The 14,670-nt window shown below is 37.0% G+C and overlaps 4 protein-coding genes across 6 annotated transcripts; 3 read left to right on the top strand and 1 right to left on the bottom strand.

The window, feature by feature from the left end:
* Positions 1–208: 208 nt before the first annotated feature.
* LOC103856650 (serine/threonine-protein phosphatase PP1 isozyme 2) lies at positions 209–2,016 on the bottom strand. The gene is made up of 4 exons (XM_009133766.3): positions 1,576–2,016; positions 826–1,385; positions 571–753; positions 209–434 (listed from the first exon to the last, which is right to left on the bottom strand). Exons 1-3 carry the CDS (start codon positions 1,769–1,771, stop codon positions 580–582), a joined length of 930 nt encoding a protein of 309 aa, XP_009132014.2. The 5' UTR covers positions 1,772–2,016; the 3' UTR covers positions 209–434; positions 571–579.
* A 1,947-nt stretch (positions 2,017–3,963) lies between these two features.
* LOC103856649 (elongin-C) lies at positions 3,964–5,306 on the top strand. The gene is made up of 3 exons (XM_009133765.3): positions 3,964–4,169; positions 4,550–4,655; positions 4,919–5,306. The coding sequence occupies exons 1-3, from the start codon at positions 4,064–4,066 to the stop codon at positions 4,995–4,997; spliced, it is 291 nt and encodes a 96-aa protein (XP_009132013.1). The 5' UTR covers positions 3,964–4,063; the 3' UTR covers positions 4,998–5,306.
* A 242-nt stretch (positions 5,307–5,548) lies between these two features.
* LOC103856648 (subtilisin-like protease SBT4.11) lies at positions 5,549–9,597 on the top strand. 2 transcript variants are annotated; one of them, XM_009133764.2, is made up of 10 exons: positions 5,549–6,072; positions 6,166–6,260; positions 6,341–6,432; positions 6,637–6,889; positions 7,253–7,736; positions 7,817–7,914; positions 8,028–8,237; positions 8,331–8,442; positions 8,520–8,727; positions 8,826–9,597. In XM_009133764.2, the coding sequence occupies exons 1-10, from the start codon at positions 5,971–5,973 to the stop codon at positions 9,371–9,373; spliced, it is 2,202 nt and encodes a 733-aa protein (XP_009132012.1). In that variant the 5' UTR covers positions 5,549–5,970; the 3' UTR covers positions 9,374–9,597. The 2 variants fall into 2 exon arrangements, with proteins under 2 accessions (XP_009132012.1, XP_033142717.1); XM_033286826.1 differs by having other exon boundaries at positions 8,001–8,237.
* LOC103856647 (subtilisin-like protease SBT4.13) lies at positions 9,428–13,964 on the top strand. Of its 2 annotated transcripts, XM_009133762.3 has the most exons (10): positions 9,430–10,228; positions 10,324–10,421; positions 10,550–10,641; positions 10,732–10,984; positions 11,186–11,672; positions 11,742–11,839; positions 11,920–12,135; positions 12,214–12,325; positions 12,407–12,614; positions 12,734–13,964. In XM_009133762.3, the coding sequence occupies exons 1-10, from the start codon at positions 10,127–10,129 to the stop codon at positions 13,279–13,281; spliced, it is 2,214 nt and encodes a 737-aa protein (XP_009132010.1). In that variant the 5' UTR covers positions 9,430–10,126; the 3' UTR covers positions 13,282–13,964. The 2 variants fall into 2 exon arrangements, with proteins under 2 accessions (XP_033142716.1, XP_009132010.1); XM_033286825.1 differs by having other exon boundaries at positions 9,428–10,228; positions 10,550–10,984.
* The last annotated feature ends 706 nt before the right edge of the window (positions 13,965–14,670 follow it).

The following is a 14,670-nucleotide window of genomic DNA, read 5'->3' as shown; positions in this document are numbered from 1 at the left end:
ACTGAATTCGAATTATATGTATATTTAATAAATTATCCTTAAATATGTAAACTTCTTATCAAAGTTTTGCTAAATCTCTTCAATATTTAAGAAATTTGCAGCTACAACCCACAACTAAGCAAAGAGTCTGTTTCTCAGTTAGGCAGCATTCATGGAACCGATTATTCCTTTTAATTGAATGAGTGTGAGAGCAAGAGTATAGACTGTATAGTATATACCCCACTGAGGAGTTGGTAAATGAAGAATAAAAATTTGCAAGACATTATTTTGTCACTGTCTAATAATGAGTCAGAGAAGAAGATACATAAAAGGTTTAAGAAGAGAAATGGTAAGAGTTCAAATAAGATGATGATAATTTAACATATAAACTGTTTTTTTTTTGCCTCTGGACAAAGTCTCAGGGAGCTTCAAATGTCCCTCCCGCCAGGTTCTAACTGCAAAATACAAAGTCAAAGAATTATTCAGTGAGTGATTGATTGAATCTGATAATCCGAGCTCAGAGCTCACAAAATCATAAAGTTCAAAACTTTAACACATAGACCAAAAGTGAAACAGAACTTGAACAAATACCTCTTTTGATCATAAGAACCGGGGCCTCCGATCCGCAGGCTTAAGAATTTGGAAAGAGCACATTAAACTCTCATCAACACTCATCATTGCACCAGCATTGTCAAATTCACCACAGTAGTTTGGAGCCGAGAATATAGTAACAAGCTGTCTATCGGCAAAGAACTCATACCCATCCTCTACAACCTAAAACAGAATTTTCATTACAACCTTCCACGAAGAGAAACATGAAATATAATGTTATAGACCAAGACCAACCTGGTGGGCACGACAGATGAGATCCATATCGTTCTTGATCAGAAACTCAGCAACTTTGTCAGGCCCAAACGTGTAAGAGACACCACGGTCGTTCATCCCCCAGCCTTTGACATCTTTGCTCGGATCAGACCAAAGCAGATCACATAGCAAACCGGTGTCCGGAACATCGGTAGGTCGCTTGATGGTCTTAATCTGCTCCACGTTGGTCAAATCGGGAGAAAGGCCACCGTGCATACACAATATCTTGTCGTCTATTACAGCAGCCACAGGGAGGCAGTTGAAAGAATCTGTAAACACTTTCCAGAGTCTGACGCTGAACCTGCGTTTACATTCGTCGTAGAATCCGTAGATTCTGTTGATGGAAGCACACTCGTGGTTTCCTCTTAGGAGAAAGAAGTTCTCAGGGTATTTGATTTTGTAGGCGAGGAGGAGACAGATCGTCTCCAAGCTCTGCTTCCCGCGGTCCACGTAGTCTCCTAGGAACAGATAGTTAGCTGTAGGAGGGAAGCCTCCGTACTCAAACAGCCTCAGTAGATCTGAGTACTGTCCGTGAATATCACCTGAAAGAAACCGAACAAAAAAACATTACCAAATCTGTCTGAAATTGAGACCAAACACAAAAACACCTGTCTGAACCAATTCATGTTTCACAAAACTAATCAAGACAGAAAAAAATACAATTTTTTGGGAGCTGATCTAAGATCCCACAACGAAGCAAACACAGAGGACAAAAAAAAAGAGATTGATTACCGCAGATCTTGATGGGAGCTTCGAGCTCAAGGAGGTTAGGCTGTTGAAGGAAAATCTCTCTGGAGACGAGACAAAGCTGACGGATCTCAGACTCGTTGAGCATGACCTGTTTGGTTCCAGGCTTGGGGTTTCTGTAATCCAACAGACGACGAATGATGTCGTCGAGAACGGCAGGGTCTATGCTTCCCTGCGCCATTCAAAAGACCACCCACACGATCCAAAACAACACCTAATCGAGTTCTGTCTACACAAAAGTTTCAACCTTTCGGACAATAATCGATCGCTCAGATGATCTTGTCTCGATCTTGGGACCAAAAAGTTTGCGCCTTTGTTTCCTCCAAGTTTACTTTTTTTTTTCTTTTTTTTTTCTTATTTCCAACGAATATCTGTGTGATGGGTGAGTTTATCGAAGGTTAGTGGTTTTCACTTCCTTTCCCTTTGGTTATTTATTTATTTTATTTTTTTACTTTTATTTCAAATTTAAAATAATAATACATTGATAATGGCTTATGTAACTCTCTCTGCATAATGTTATAATCACCTCTCTGTTCGTGTTCTTCCATTTTTGTATGGATTTGCTGGTCCCCACTATTAGCACACCACTTATGATTTTCTTTTAGTGGAAATATTATTTTCACTGTAAAGAATTACCTTTTTCATGTTACTTTGCTTTGGTTGAATTCTTTTGCATTTCTTCATCATTTTCTTATAATATATTTGATAAAATGAGTTTATTGTGTTGCTTTTTTTCCCTAAAATTTAATCATCATCTATGTTATTAACTAAAACAAATTAAATTTTGAAGAAATATTGTTACTATTCATGTTAAATTTAATTTAATTTATTATTACTTTAAGATATAAAAGTTGATAAATATAAGAATCTAACGCTAGACATATGTTAAACTTTAGTCTATTTGGTTTCTATTCAAATTTATGTGTTTTCCGCTTTTTGTAAAGAGTTAAAACTCTACTCCAAAATATATCATGTAGATGTTTAATCCATAAGAGGATTATAAGAAATAAATAAATTAATGAAATGTGCATACAGGTAAACCAAACTCCACTACTTTTTCTTGTTATCTTTACTGTTTTGAAGTCATCTTGTTGATCCTTCAACAGTTACACCTTTTTTTTTTGAGCAACCAGTTACGCCTATAAAACTTTGGATGGCACTATATGTTGTATATGAAGTGTTATACAAAGATATCATCATCGTTCTAAAATGTGCAAAACATTCTTAGATAATTATCACACATATAAACAATGATCTATAGACCTTTAATAGCTGGAATACTACTTATGAAAAACAAATAGAAATATACTAACAAGCGTTTGTTCCTTAAGGCACCTTAAGGCATTGTCAAAAGTCTGTCTTTTGGTGATGTCATAAACAAGAAATGCACCTACTGCGCCTCTGTAATAGGCACTTGTGATGCCCTGTACCGCTCTTGCCCTGCAGTGTCCCATATCTGAGCCTTTACAATCTTTTCTTCAACCTGAATAACCGTAAGATTGTATGACCCTCTTACATGCTTCAACAATTAACAAGCTAGAAACCTGGAGTATATGTATGTAACTATGTAGTAGGTATCATAACTCATTTTCATGAAATTAATATTTGATAAGTTGAGGGATAAAGGGTAGACTTTGATGATTATTAGTAAGAAAACATTATTGGGGACAAGTTGTGGGAAATTTTAATTGTATATTGGCTCTTTCCACCATTCATTCATAGTCATAGACACAATAAATTAAGCAAAAGCATTTCATGGCCAACACATCTAAGATTCTCACTTGATATAAAACTCTTCCAGATAAATTTTAAACTACTCAAATCTTAAGAAACCTCAGAACTTGCATTAGTTAAATCTTATATGTTGCTCACCAACACACATCATGCAAATTCAAAAGAGCAAAAACAGTAGTAAAATTAGAACTCAGCAGTCTCAGCCGCATCAAATGAACTTATAACACTTGAATTTCTTTCTATTTTTTACTGAACTTTTTTTTTTTTGACAGCAACTGATGAACTTTTTCTAACACCTGAATTTATACACCCTAATGATGAGATCATGAAGTAGATAGCAAACCAAAAGGCAAAGATGAAGAGGAAGCAAAGACTCTACGGTTTAGGGCTAGATTTAGTTTAAAAACAGAGACATAAAAGACTAAAAATCACCACAAATTGCAAATCCTAACATATAAACTACATAACTCTTTTCTTTCTTACAATATACGACAAAACGAATGACAACGTATTAAAGAAAATGACAAGAGGGCTGACAAAAGTAAGAGGAATGTTTCAGGGGTATCGTAAGAATTATATTTGTTGTAGCAAAGAAAAAAGGCCGAATAGTATTTTTATTGGGCCTATACATAAAAATGGGCCTGGTAGTTAGGGGGGATATCTCTACGAGTTAACTCACGCGCGGTAGAGAACAGAGGAAGCCTAAGCCGACGAAAGAGAGACGACGACGACGACGAAGATGAGAGAGACGGTGAAGTTAATAAGCATGGAAGGTTTCGAGTTCATCATCGACAGGGAAGCCGCCATGGTTTCTCAGACCATCCGGAGCATGCTCACTTCTCCAGGTTCCTCCTCTCCTCTGTTTTTCTTGTTCGGTTGTTGAGTTAGTGATCGCAATCCCGCTTTCTGTTCTTCTGATCTTTACTTGATTTTGATAGTTTCTGTCAAATCTTGGTTATGAATCTGAATCGAATTGAGCGAAATCTTGCTCAATTCGAAATTCAAATTGTGTAATTGAGCAAACCTAAAGTCATAGCCTTTTATCGTTTTCTCATGAGAAACTAAGAGTGTTTAGATATAGACGTGTGATTCCCTTTTAAAGGGCATTGAAAAGTATTGATCTTGCGATAATGCGTTCAGTGTTTGAAAGAAGCTCTGTTCTAGATGCAGAGTTTATGGAGATCTGAGGAATACACTCTGTTTTTTTTTAATTGGTTGTGTGCAGGTGGCTTCTCGGAATCGAAAGATGGTGTCGTGACTTTCCCTGATATTAGCACCACCATTCTAGAGAAGATCTGCCAGTACTTTTATTGGTCTCTACAATACTCCAGGTCCCTTATCTATCTAACTTTCTCGCCTTAGTCTGCTCTAAGTTGATCTCTAGAACATGGCATTATCAAGAGCTCTGAAGAACTTAATCACGATTTGTAGATAGTTTCATTACAAACTCTTTACATCCGTTGCATATCAATTCGATTGGAAGTAAAGTTTTCATCTTTAGGAATGGTTGTGATTGCAGTGTTAGGGGAAAGTATTGTGTCTGAACTGAACCCCTGCTTTGAGAATGTATCTCAAGTGTTCTTTGATATTACAGAGGCAAGGAGACGGAGTTCCACATCGAGCCTGAACTGACTCTGGAGCTAATGATGGCTGCTAATTATCTTCACACTTGAAGAATCAAAATGATAACGCTTCTGGATCTTATTGGACTTAGTATAGCTTCGTTTGAGGTCTGGACTTAAAGATGTAAATCCCTGGAGCACTTATGTGGGATTATAACGTAAACGTTTAACAAAAAAAATATGCATTGAATTCTTGCAGAACTATTGAATAGCTCCAAGGGAAACACGGCTACTTTGTTTACTAGTTATGACTATTTAATGCAACATCAAAGTCTTGTGGTTGCTTATGCTCAAACAGCTCACAATGCTTTGTAATAAGCAACAAACATTATGTCCTAATAACGATTTGTTTTTGTGCTACTCTATTGTCTTCAAGCAGTGTTAAGTAAAGTCTTGTTTGAGCAATGAAAACAAGGTCACACATGTTAACTCGTTGTCTTATGAAAACAAACAACTAGGGTCAAAACTGTATTTGCACTTGCATATGGTGTCACGTGTAAAGCTGTACAGACATGGCCAAGTTCATCAGTTATCTATCCGAAACACTTGCAGTACTATCATGTTACATTCTCAAAACCAAGGTAGTATAGGCACGTTTTCCAAGAAGAGGATGTTGCATCAGCCTCTAACAAACTCCAGAACTCGTGGATAAATTTTGGCTCCAAACTATCGTGGCTCTAAACTATCGGACCACTCCTTTCTCTAACCCATCAGATGCCACAAACATCAGTCCTAAGTGTCACTTGTTTTTTATTTCAGATTTTATTGGAACTCTCAACATCTTAATATCAATAGAGATTCTATCAATTTGATGAAGTTAAAAGTTAAAATGATAAATTTAAATATTTTATATAATTATTTTGTAAGCATATATTCTTTTTTTTTGTTTCATTTAGTTCCTTAAAGATCACAAAACTAGATTTTAATTAAACTATTTTCTTGACTTGGTCCATGTGTGATATTGACTATATAAACTCCTCTGATCCCCATAGAAATAATAAACCAACTTTTACCATTACTAAAGATGGTGAAACGAGGACCTTTCCCTAGCTTCCTCTCATGTCTCCTTGTCTTGTTGTTCTCATCTTCAATCATAGCAATCACACACGATGGTCAAGATAAACAGGTACAAATGATCAAAACCTCTTGCGTTTAGCAATATATGTGCACTTCTCCTAATGATGAACACATTGATAAATGTGATTCTCATTGCATTAAGGAGTATATCGTCTACATGGGTTCACTTCCTTCTCAAGCAGACTACGCACCAATGTCCCATCACATGAGTATTCTTCAAGAGATCGTGGGAGAGAGGTGTGATTTGATTAGTTCATTCTCTAATCATTCTCTTTAAATTTTGAGGATTCTAACAATGACATATATAATTACTCTAGTTTGATGGAAGGTCGTTTGTTGAGAAGTTACAAGAGGAGTTTTAACGGGTTTGCAGCCCGTCTCACTGATTCGGAACGAGAACAAGTAGCCGGTGAGTGTTCTTCAAGACCTGAACAGTCAGTAAGGATACAGTCATATGATTTTTGTTTACATATGGTGTTGTCCGTGTGGATCTTTTTAGCTGATTTATAACATTAAAAACTGACACTATTTTTAAAATGTAGACTTTTTGTGTTTCTTTTTCCACAAGTAAATTTGATCACAATCAAGACTAAATCCTTTGTGCTATTTTTAGGTATGGAGGGAGTTGTGTCTGTGTTTCCAAACAAGAAATTAAAACTCCAAACGACGGCGTCTTGGGACTTCATGGGGCTAAAGGAAGGAAAAGGAACGAAACGGAATCCTTCTGTGGAGAGTGAGACAATTATTGGAGTTTTAGACGGTGGAATATGGCCGGAATCAGAAAGCTTTTCTGACAAAGGCTTTGGTCCTCCTCCAAAGAAATGGAAGGGAGCTTGTGCCGGTGGCGAGAACTTCACCTGCAACAAGTAAATATATTTTTTCTCTCTTTAATATTTATAGTTTTATACTATATGTTGGAAGTTGATCAAAACTCCACCTTGTTTGCGTTTGCACATGTTTTATACATAATGGCTTGTGCATATATATATATTACCTATGAGCTCAGAATTTAAAACATTTTTAGCATATTAAACGTAAGTATCAAATTCAAACGACATGAAAACATATATTTTCATGGTTTATTGTGTCTAGTCCAAACGTAAATGCCAATATTTCAGAAATATATATATTTTTACAAAAATTACAAGCAAAGTAAATGTAAAAATTTCGTTACGTGAGTCAGAAGCTTTGACTCGAGGGGTTGAATATAAAGTCTTGCTTGTTTTTAGCAAGCTGATTGGAGCAAGACACTACTCACCAGGAGACGCTAGGGACTCAAGTGGCCACGGTACACACACTGCATCTATCGCGGCTGGAAACGCAGTCCCGAACGCCAGCTTCTTCGGGCTCGGCTATGGAACCATGAGAGGTGCCGTTCCAGCCTCTAGAATCGCCGCTTACAGAGTCTGCGCCGGAGAATGTAGAGACGATATCCTACTCTCCGCGTTCGATGACGCTATCGCCGACGGTGTTGACATCATCACCATATCTGTAGGTAGTATCGATGTGTACCCGTTGGAAGAAGACCCGATCGCAATAGGAGCATTTCACGCTATGTCGAAAGGGATACTCACTGTGAACGCGGCTGGGAACACTGGTCCGAATATAGCCTCTGTCACGAGCTTAGCACCGTGGATGTTAACCGTTGCGGCCAGCACAACGAACCGTGTGTTTGTCACCAAAGTGGTTCTTGGTGATGGCAAAACACTTGTCGTACGTATCAAGTAACACATTTAGTATCTTCTTGTCCGTTAAATTACCAATGTCTCTTTCTTTTTATGTTGTCATAATAGGGAAGATCAGTGAATGTTTTCGATCTTAAAGGAAAGAAGTTCCCCCTGGTGTACGGAAAATCTGCTGCTTCCTCTGCCTCCAATGCCACGTGCGCCGAGTAAGTAACTTCCTCCGCAAGAAAAGCCATTTGTGTATAGAGTAAGACCTAGAAGTAGTTTTAAATTTTTGATTGGTGATGATGAGATTTGCTTCTTCTTCTTCTTCTTCCAGGGATTGCATGCCAGATTGTCTTGACGCATCTCTGGTGAAGGGAAAGATCTTGGTGTGCAATATATCTTTCCCCTACGTAGCTTATACAAAGGGAGCTGTAGCAGCTATTGTTAAAGATGGTTCAGACTGGGCTCAAATGGAGGGTTTACCTGTATCTGGCTTAGAAGAAGATGATTTTGAATCTTTCCTCTCTTACATTAACTCCTCAAAGTAATTAAACAATCATCTTCTCTCTGTTATATACACGCTTTGTAATATTTATGCTTCTCCTTTATTCTCTTTTTTTTGGTCTGATTTTTTTAGCTCTCCAGAAGCGGCTGTTCTTAAAAGTGAGACAATCTTTAATCAGACAGCTCCGAAAGTTCTTTCCTTCTCTTCTCGCGGTCCAAACATCATCGTTCCTGATATTCTCAAGGTATATATACTATATAGTTACTGGTTCTGCTAGGTTAATGTTTTTATGATATGAGACAGTGGTGAATTAAAATGCAGCCGGATATAACAGCACCGGGACTGGAGATTGTGGCTGCAAATTCACTTAAGGCATTACCGTTTTATGACGACACCACACATGTGAAATACTCTGTTGAATCAGGAACTTCAATGTCTTGTCCACACGTCGCAGGAGTAGCTGCCTACGTCAAGACGTTTCATCCCGAATGGTCTCCTTCCATGATTAAATCTGCCCTTATGACAACAGGTTAATAAAAACTATATTTTAAAGTAATTAAGCATAGTTTCTTGTCCCGCAAGAAACCCATCAAACTTTTGTTTTTCATTGGTTATTCAATATCGCAGCTTGGTCGATGAACGCTACACAAACTGATTATGCATCAACCGAGTTTGCTTATGGATCTGGCCATGTAGATCCAATAGCTGCTTCTAATCCAGGACTCGTCTACGATATAACCAAAGCAGACTACATGGCTTTCCTATGCGGCATGAACTACAATGCGACTACAGTGAAACTCATCTCCGGGGAAGCCGTCACTTGCACTGAAAAGATCTTACCTCGAGATCTCAACTATCCATCAATGTCGGCTAAATTGTCGGGATCTAATGTCTCCTTCACCGTCACTTTCAAGAGAACCGTTACTAACGTCGGTGGCTCCAACTCTACATACAAATCAAAAGTTGTTTTAACTCACGGAGCCAAGCTAAACGTCATGGTCTCGCCTCGTGTTCTATATATGAAGTCTATGAACGAAAAGCAGTCTTTCACTGTGACTGTTTCTGGCCGCGGTCTTGACCCAAAGATGCCTTCCTCTGCAAGTCTAATCTGGTCTGATAGGACTCATAATGCAAGAAGCCCCATTGTTATTTATGCTGGTATCTTCCGATCATAATCATCTTAGTTTTCATCGTCACCATGGCCATCGGCCATCATAAACCGTTGGAGTGTTGTTTTTATGATTTATGACATTCTACGTTTTGGTTATATCATTGCTCTATGATTTCTTGACATCCTATGTGTATTCTTGATGTTTTAGATGTTAGGAAATCGAATTAGATAATTCAACTTTTGTGTGTTTAAAAAAAATAATAATAATAATTCAACTTTTGTGTTACTCACAGGACATGTTCCGTCGTATTTTCCTTTCGATGTTGATATTAAAAGCCGTCGATCTATCATAAATGATATATTATAAATCGAACAAACATCCAAACAAACAAACGCATGTCTGTGCAACCGTTACACTAATCTCATATATCTATCCTATTAAACAAATATTCATGCGGGTCAAGATGATCTAGTTGAGTTTTAATTTGATTTCTTCTCTAATTGAGTAGACCTTTTTGGTAAGGAATCTAATTGAGTAGACTTTAGGGATGAATCCAAATCATATCATCTACATTTACCTTCTAGATTCATATCCTAAATTGATACAGATATAACAATTCAGTTGACACAGATACAATATAGTCAAGTATACTAAAACTGGATTTTATTTATAACAATTAAAGACAATATTTAGATTCTTTTAATTTGATACGGTGCATGAATGGTCTCTCATTTATAAATATATACATCTTTTCATGTTGACCTCAACAGAAAGTAAACGAAAATTGCAGTAACCTTCACTTCATTTTAGAAGAAAATGGGGAATTTACGAGCAGCTTCCTCTTGCCTACTCTCCTGTCTCCTTGTCTTGTTCTTGAGTTCAGTTTCAGCAGTCACAGATGATCCTCAAGATGGACAGGTATTATTATCATCATCTCTTGTTTGTCCATATGATAGAAATGCATGATATAATGTTGACGAATGATGATGATTACATCGATTATCGATGAATAGAAGGTGTATATCGTCTACATGGGTTCACTTCCTTCACGAGCGGACTACACACCAATGTCCCATCACATGAGTATTCTTCAAGAGGTCACTAAAGAAAGGTGTGTGTTTCTCTATAATTAATTGATTTTATAATAATCATGATTAGTTTTTTTTTAACACATAATCATGATTAGTAATAATCAGTTTATTGTTATGAAGAGTTTAACAAGTCATAATATAACTGTAGTTCGATCGAAGGCCGTTTGGTGAGAAGTTACAAGAGGAGTTTCAACGGGTTCGCTGCCCGGCTCACTACGTCGGAACTTAAACGAGTAGGCGGTGAGGGTCTTCGATTGAGACAGATTTATATTGGAATGTTTTTTTTTTTGGTCCAAGTATGGTTGAATAACTATTTCTATGTTTCCTTAGAAATGAAAGGAGTTGTGTCTGTGTTCCCGAACAAGAAGTTACGACTCCAAACGACTGTGTCTTGGGACTTCATGGGTTTAAAGCAAGGCAAAAGCACAAAGAGGAACCTAAACGTGGAAAGTGATACCATTATCGGAGTCCTCGACAGTGGGATCACGCCTGAATCTCAAAGCTTTTCCGACAAAGGCTTTGGTCCTCCTCCTAAGAGATGGAAAGGTGTTTGTTCTGGCGGTCAAAATTTCACATGCAACAAGTAATTCTCATAAGCTAATTTCCTTTTAATTAGTAGGCATTTTTCTTTCACGTACGTGGTTAATCATTTTATAGATATTTATTAGCATATGCATTATAAATTTGAAGACCAGCATGATAATTATTTGTTTTTAGGCATATAATCTTTTGATTACAAATCTAAAAGTGAATATTGTTGATCGGTTTATTAACTTTTTTTCAGTAAATTGATTGGGGCAAGAGACTACACAAGCGAAGGTGCTAGGGACACTGAAGGCCATGGTACACACACAGCATCCACCGCGGCTGGAAACGCAGTCGCGGACACAAGCTTCTTCGGAATAGGCAACGGAACCGTAAGAGGAGGCGTCCCAGCCTCTAGAATCGCCGCTTACAAAGTCTGTAACCTGGCAGGATGTAGCTCGGAAGCTCTCTTGTCTGCATTCGACGACGCTATAGCAGACGGTGTGGATATAATCACCATCTCCATCGGTGATATTGGAGCGTCCAAGTTCGTAGACGACCCCATCGCCATTGGGGCTTTTCACGCTATGACCAAAGGTATTCTCACTGTTGCCGCGGCTGGTAACAGCGGTCCGCAAGAAAGTACAGTCTCTGCTGTAGCGCCGTGGATTTTAACGGCTGCAGCTAGTACCACGAACCGTGGGTTTTTCACACAAGTTGTTCTAGGAAACGGCAAGACACTTGTCGTGAGTACCACGTAACACTCTCAGTTCTATCATTTGTCCCTTTTGATGATTAATGACGATTCTTAACAGGGGAAAGCGGTGAATGCTTTCGATATGAAAGGACAAAAGTACCCACTGGTGTACGGAAAGTCTGCTCTTTCGTCCGTGTGCAACACGGAATATGCAGAGTACCCTCCTCAAGAAACCCTAACTTGATTGTGATGACCTATTTTTTTTTAATAATGTGATTAAGGTAATTTATTTTCAGGTCTTGTGAGCCACAGTGTCTAAGAGAATCACTTGTGAAGGGAAAGGTCCTAGTGTGTAGTAGTCGGGATACTGTGGGGGCGGTTGAATCAGTAGGAGCTATTGCAATCATTTACAAAAGCGATAAGCCTGACGTGGCATTTATTGACCCCTTACCTGCTTCTGGTTTATCAGAAAAAGACTATGAATCTCTCGTCTCTTACATTGAGTCCACAGAGTAAACAACAATCATCTTCTCTATGATCCAAGATTCTTTCATCTTTATCATGACATGTCTTTTGTTTTGTTTTCTCAGTTCTCCACAAGCGACTGTTCTAAGAACTGAAGCAATCTTTAATCAGACTTCTCCCGTCATTGGTTCTTTCTCTTCTCGTGGTCCAAACACCATTGCTGTTGATATTCTCAAGGTATATTTATTATACGAAACATTATTATCAGTGATTCTGTTTATTCCTCCATTCTGAAAGACAATGGTTGATGACTTGCAGCCGGATATAACAGCACCGGGGGTGGATATCCTCGCTGCATATTCACCTGTTGGTGAACTGTCTGATCAAGATACTAGACATGTGGATTACACTGTTCTCTCCGGAACTTCCATGTCTTGTCCGCATGTTGCAGGTGTGGCTGCCTATGTCAAATCGTTTTACCCTAATTGGTCTCTTTCCATGATTCAATCTGCCATCATGACAACTGGTAAGCAAAAACTTTATCCAGTTTCTGTTCTTTCTTGACACACATGTAAACGCTTCTTGACATACAAGTAAACGTTGTTGACGCTGTTACTTATATGGTATGTTTACAAATCTTTGCAGCTTGGCCGGTAAATGCTACTGGAACTGGCATTGCATCGACCGAGTTTGCTTATGGATCTGGACATGTCAACCCGATAGCCGCTCTAGATCCTGGACTTGTCTACGAACTAGGCAAAGAAGACCACATTGCCTTTCTCTGTGGCTTGAACTACACGTCAGATACCCTTAAAATCATCTCTGGTGAAACAGTCTCGTGCTCAAAAGAAAACAAACTCTTACAAAGAAACCTAAACTATCCTTCCATGTCGGCTCGATTATCAGGATCTGATAACTCCTTCACGGTCAGTTTCAACAGAACAGTCACCAATGTTGGTACACCGAACTCTACATACACATCAAAGGTAGCCGCGGGTCATGGATCTAAGCTCACCATCATGGTCACGCCTAGTGTACTGTATTTTAAGACAGTCAACGAGAAGCAATCGTTCAAGGTAACTGTTACAGGCAGTGATCTCAGTTCAAAACTGCCTTCGTCTGCAAATCTAATCTGGTCTGATGGGAGACATAACGTCAGAAGTCCCATTGTTGTTTATACTGATAGTTACTAGTGATGCATCATCAGCTCGCCATTGTCATCATAAATAAATCTGTATTGTTGTTCTTATATTTCTTCATTCATGTTTAAAGCTAGTTTCTTTTAAAGGAGCTAATGTTTTAACAGAAACAACCATACAATAATAGATTATAAGATTTTCCATATTTTTTGAACGTTTAGTTAATTATGCTATTACTAACGAGATGAGAACGATTTTACAGATACAATTCTATCACTCTATGAAAATTCACATCTGACTGAACTACTCAGTATTGCCATATAAAATCTATGTTCGAAAGTACGCCATGCACCAAACTAAGATCTTTTGTAACCCTTTTCTCTATCATCACGTGTAGAATCATTAATAAACAATAACAGGGCTTCCATCCATATTTAAATTTTGTTAAGCATCTTTTTTATAAATGTATTATTTGACGACTGTCAACAAGGTTTATTTCCATCGGAAGAATAAACCATAAAAAGATATAACCACGTTTATGTGAACAATGACTATAGAAATGTAAAGAAATAAATTGTTCATCGTGACAACGTTTATGGGGTGATTAGAATAAGTTGTAACTTTACATTTTTTGTAATAGAATTTAAGCTGTAGATTTATTTGATGTAAATTATTTTGTTATAATTTTGTAAATCACTTTTTTGTTCTGGATATAAAGATTTCTAAGTATTTTTTTTTAAAAAAAATTTGATTTGTTCACATATATAGTTTTACTAGGATAAGACCCGCGCCTTGCGCGGGATTAAGTTATTATTTTTATTATATTTTGGACAATGAAACAATAGTTTGGCTTCATTTGGATTACGGGTGTTCAATCCGGATATCGGGTTGGTTTCGGTTCGGTTCGGTTTTTTTCGGTATTTGGTTAGTAAAATATAACTACTATTCTAAATCCATATTTACTTTGACTTTAGTCTTTCACATACTTTTGAAAGATTTCAACTGGACGACTAAATTGATCAGCCAATCTTGTTGCTTTAAATCATTAGTGTTTATATATATATATATATTATTTAGTTTGAATATTTATTAAATAAAAATTCATATGCGTTATATTTTATGATTATTTGTAACTTATTATAACAAAAAAATAATCTATTGATTACAAAATTTTCACAGTGTGAATATTCAAATTTCTAATAATATATAGACGTTTTGAAAAATTCAAATATAACATATAAGAAAAAATATAAATGTTTTTATTATATATTTAATGTGATTTTTTAATATCTTTCAATAATATAAAATTAAAAAAAAAGTACTAAGATACCAAAATTGTTATCAAATATTTATTATTCATAATAATTAATTTTCATATATACGTTAATCATATTAGGTAATTTCGTAGCTTCTAATAAAGGAAAGTGCAAAAAAAATTTTGGT

Source organism: Brassica rapa, chromosome A03 (assembly GCF_000309985.2).
Source record: "Brassica rapa cultivar Chiifu-401-42 chromosome A03, CAAS_Brap_v3.01, whole genome shotgun sequence".
NCBI classification, from domain to species: domain Eukaryota; kingdom Viridiplantae; phylum Streptophyta; class Magnoliopsida; order Brassicales; family Brassicaceae; genus Brassica; species Brassica rapa.
This window is presented reverse-complemented; position numbering and strand designations above follow the sequence as displayed.

Coding starts and splice junctions, on each gene's coding strand:
- LOC103856650 (XM_009133766.3), bottom strand. CDS start 1,771: ATGGCGCAGGGAAGCATAGACCCTGCCGTTCTCGACGACATCATTCGT. Junction 1,386..1,575: donor AGCTCCCATCAAGATCTGCG/GTAATCAATCTC, acceptor GGTTTCTTTCAG/GTGATATTCACGGACAGTAC. Junction 754..825: donor TCATCTGTCGTGCCCACCAG/GTTGGTCTTGGT, acceptor ATTCTGTTTTAG/GTTGTAGAGGATGGGTATGA.
- LOC103856649 (XM_009133765.3), top strand. CDS start 4,064: ATGAGAGAGACGGTGAAGTTAATAAGCATGGAAGGTTTCGAGTTCATC. Junction 4,170..4,549: donor GAGCATGCTCACTTCTCCAG/GTTCCTCCTCTC, acceptor GGTTGTGTGCAG/GTGGCTTCTCGGAATCGAAA. Junction 4,656..4,918: donor TGGTCTCTACAATACTCCAG/GTCCCTTATCTA, acceptor TTGATATTACAG/AGGCAAGGAGACGGAGTTCC.
- LOC103856648 (XM_033286826.1), top strand. CDS start 5,971: ATGGTGAAACGAGGACCTTTCCCTAGCTTCCTCTCATGTCTCCTTGTC. Junction 6,261..6,340: donor CAAGAGATCGTGGGAGAGAG/GTGTGATTTGAT, acceptor TAATTACTCTAG/TTTGATGGAAGGTCGTTTGT. Junction 6,890..7,252: donor GAGAACTTCACCTGCAACAA/GTAAATATATTT, acceptor GCTTGTTTTTAG/CAAGCTGATTGGAGCAAGAC.
- LOC103856647 (XM_033286825.1), top strand. CDS start 10,127: ATGGGGAATTTACGAGCAGCTTCCTCTTGCCTACTCTCCTGTCTCCTT. Junction 10,229..10,323: donor ATGATCCTCAAGATGGACAG/GTATTATTATCA, acceptor ATCGATGAATAG/AAGGTGTATATCGTCTACAT. Junction 11,673..11,741: donor GAAACGGCAAGACACTTGTC/GTGAGTACCACG, acceptor GATTCTTAACAG/GGGAAAGCGGTGAATGCTTT.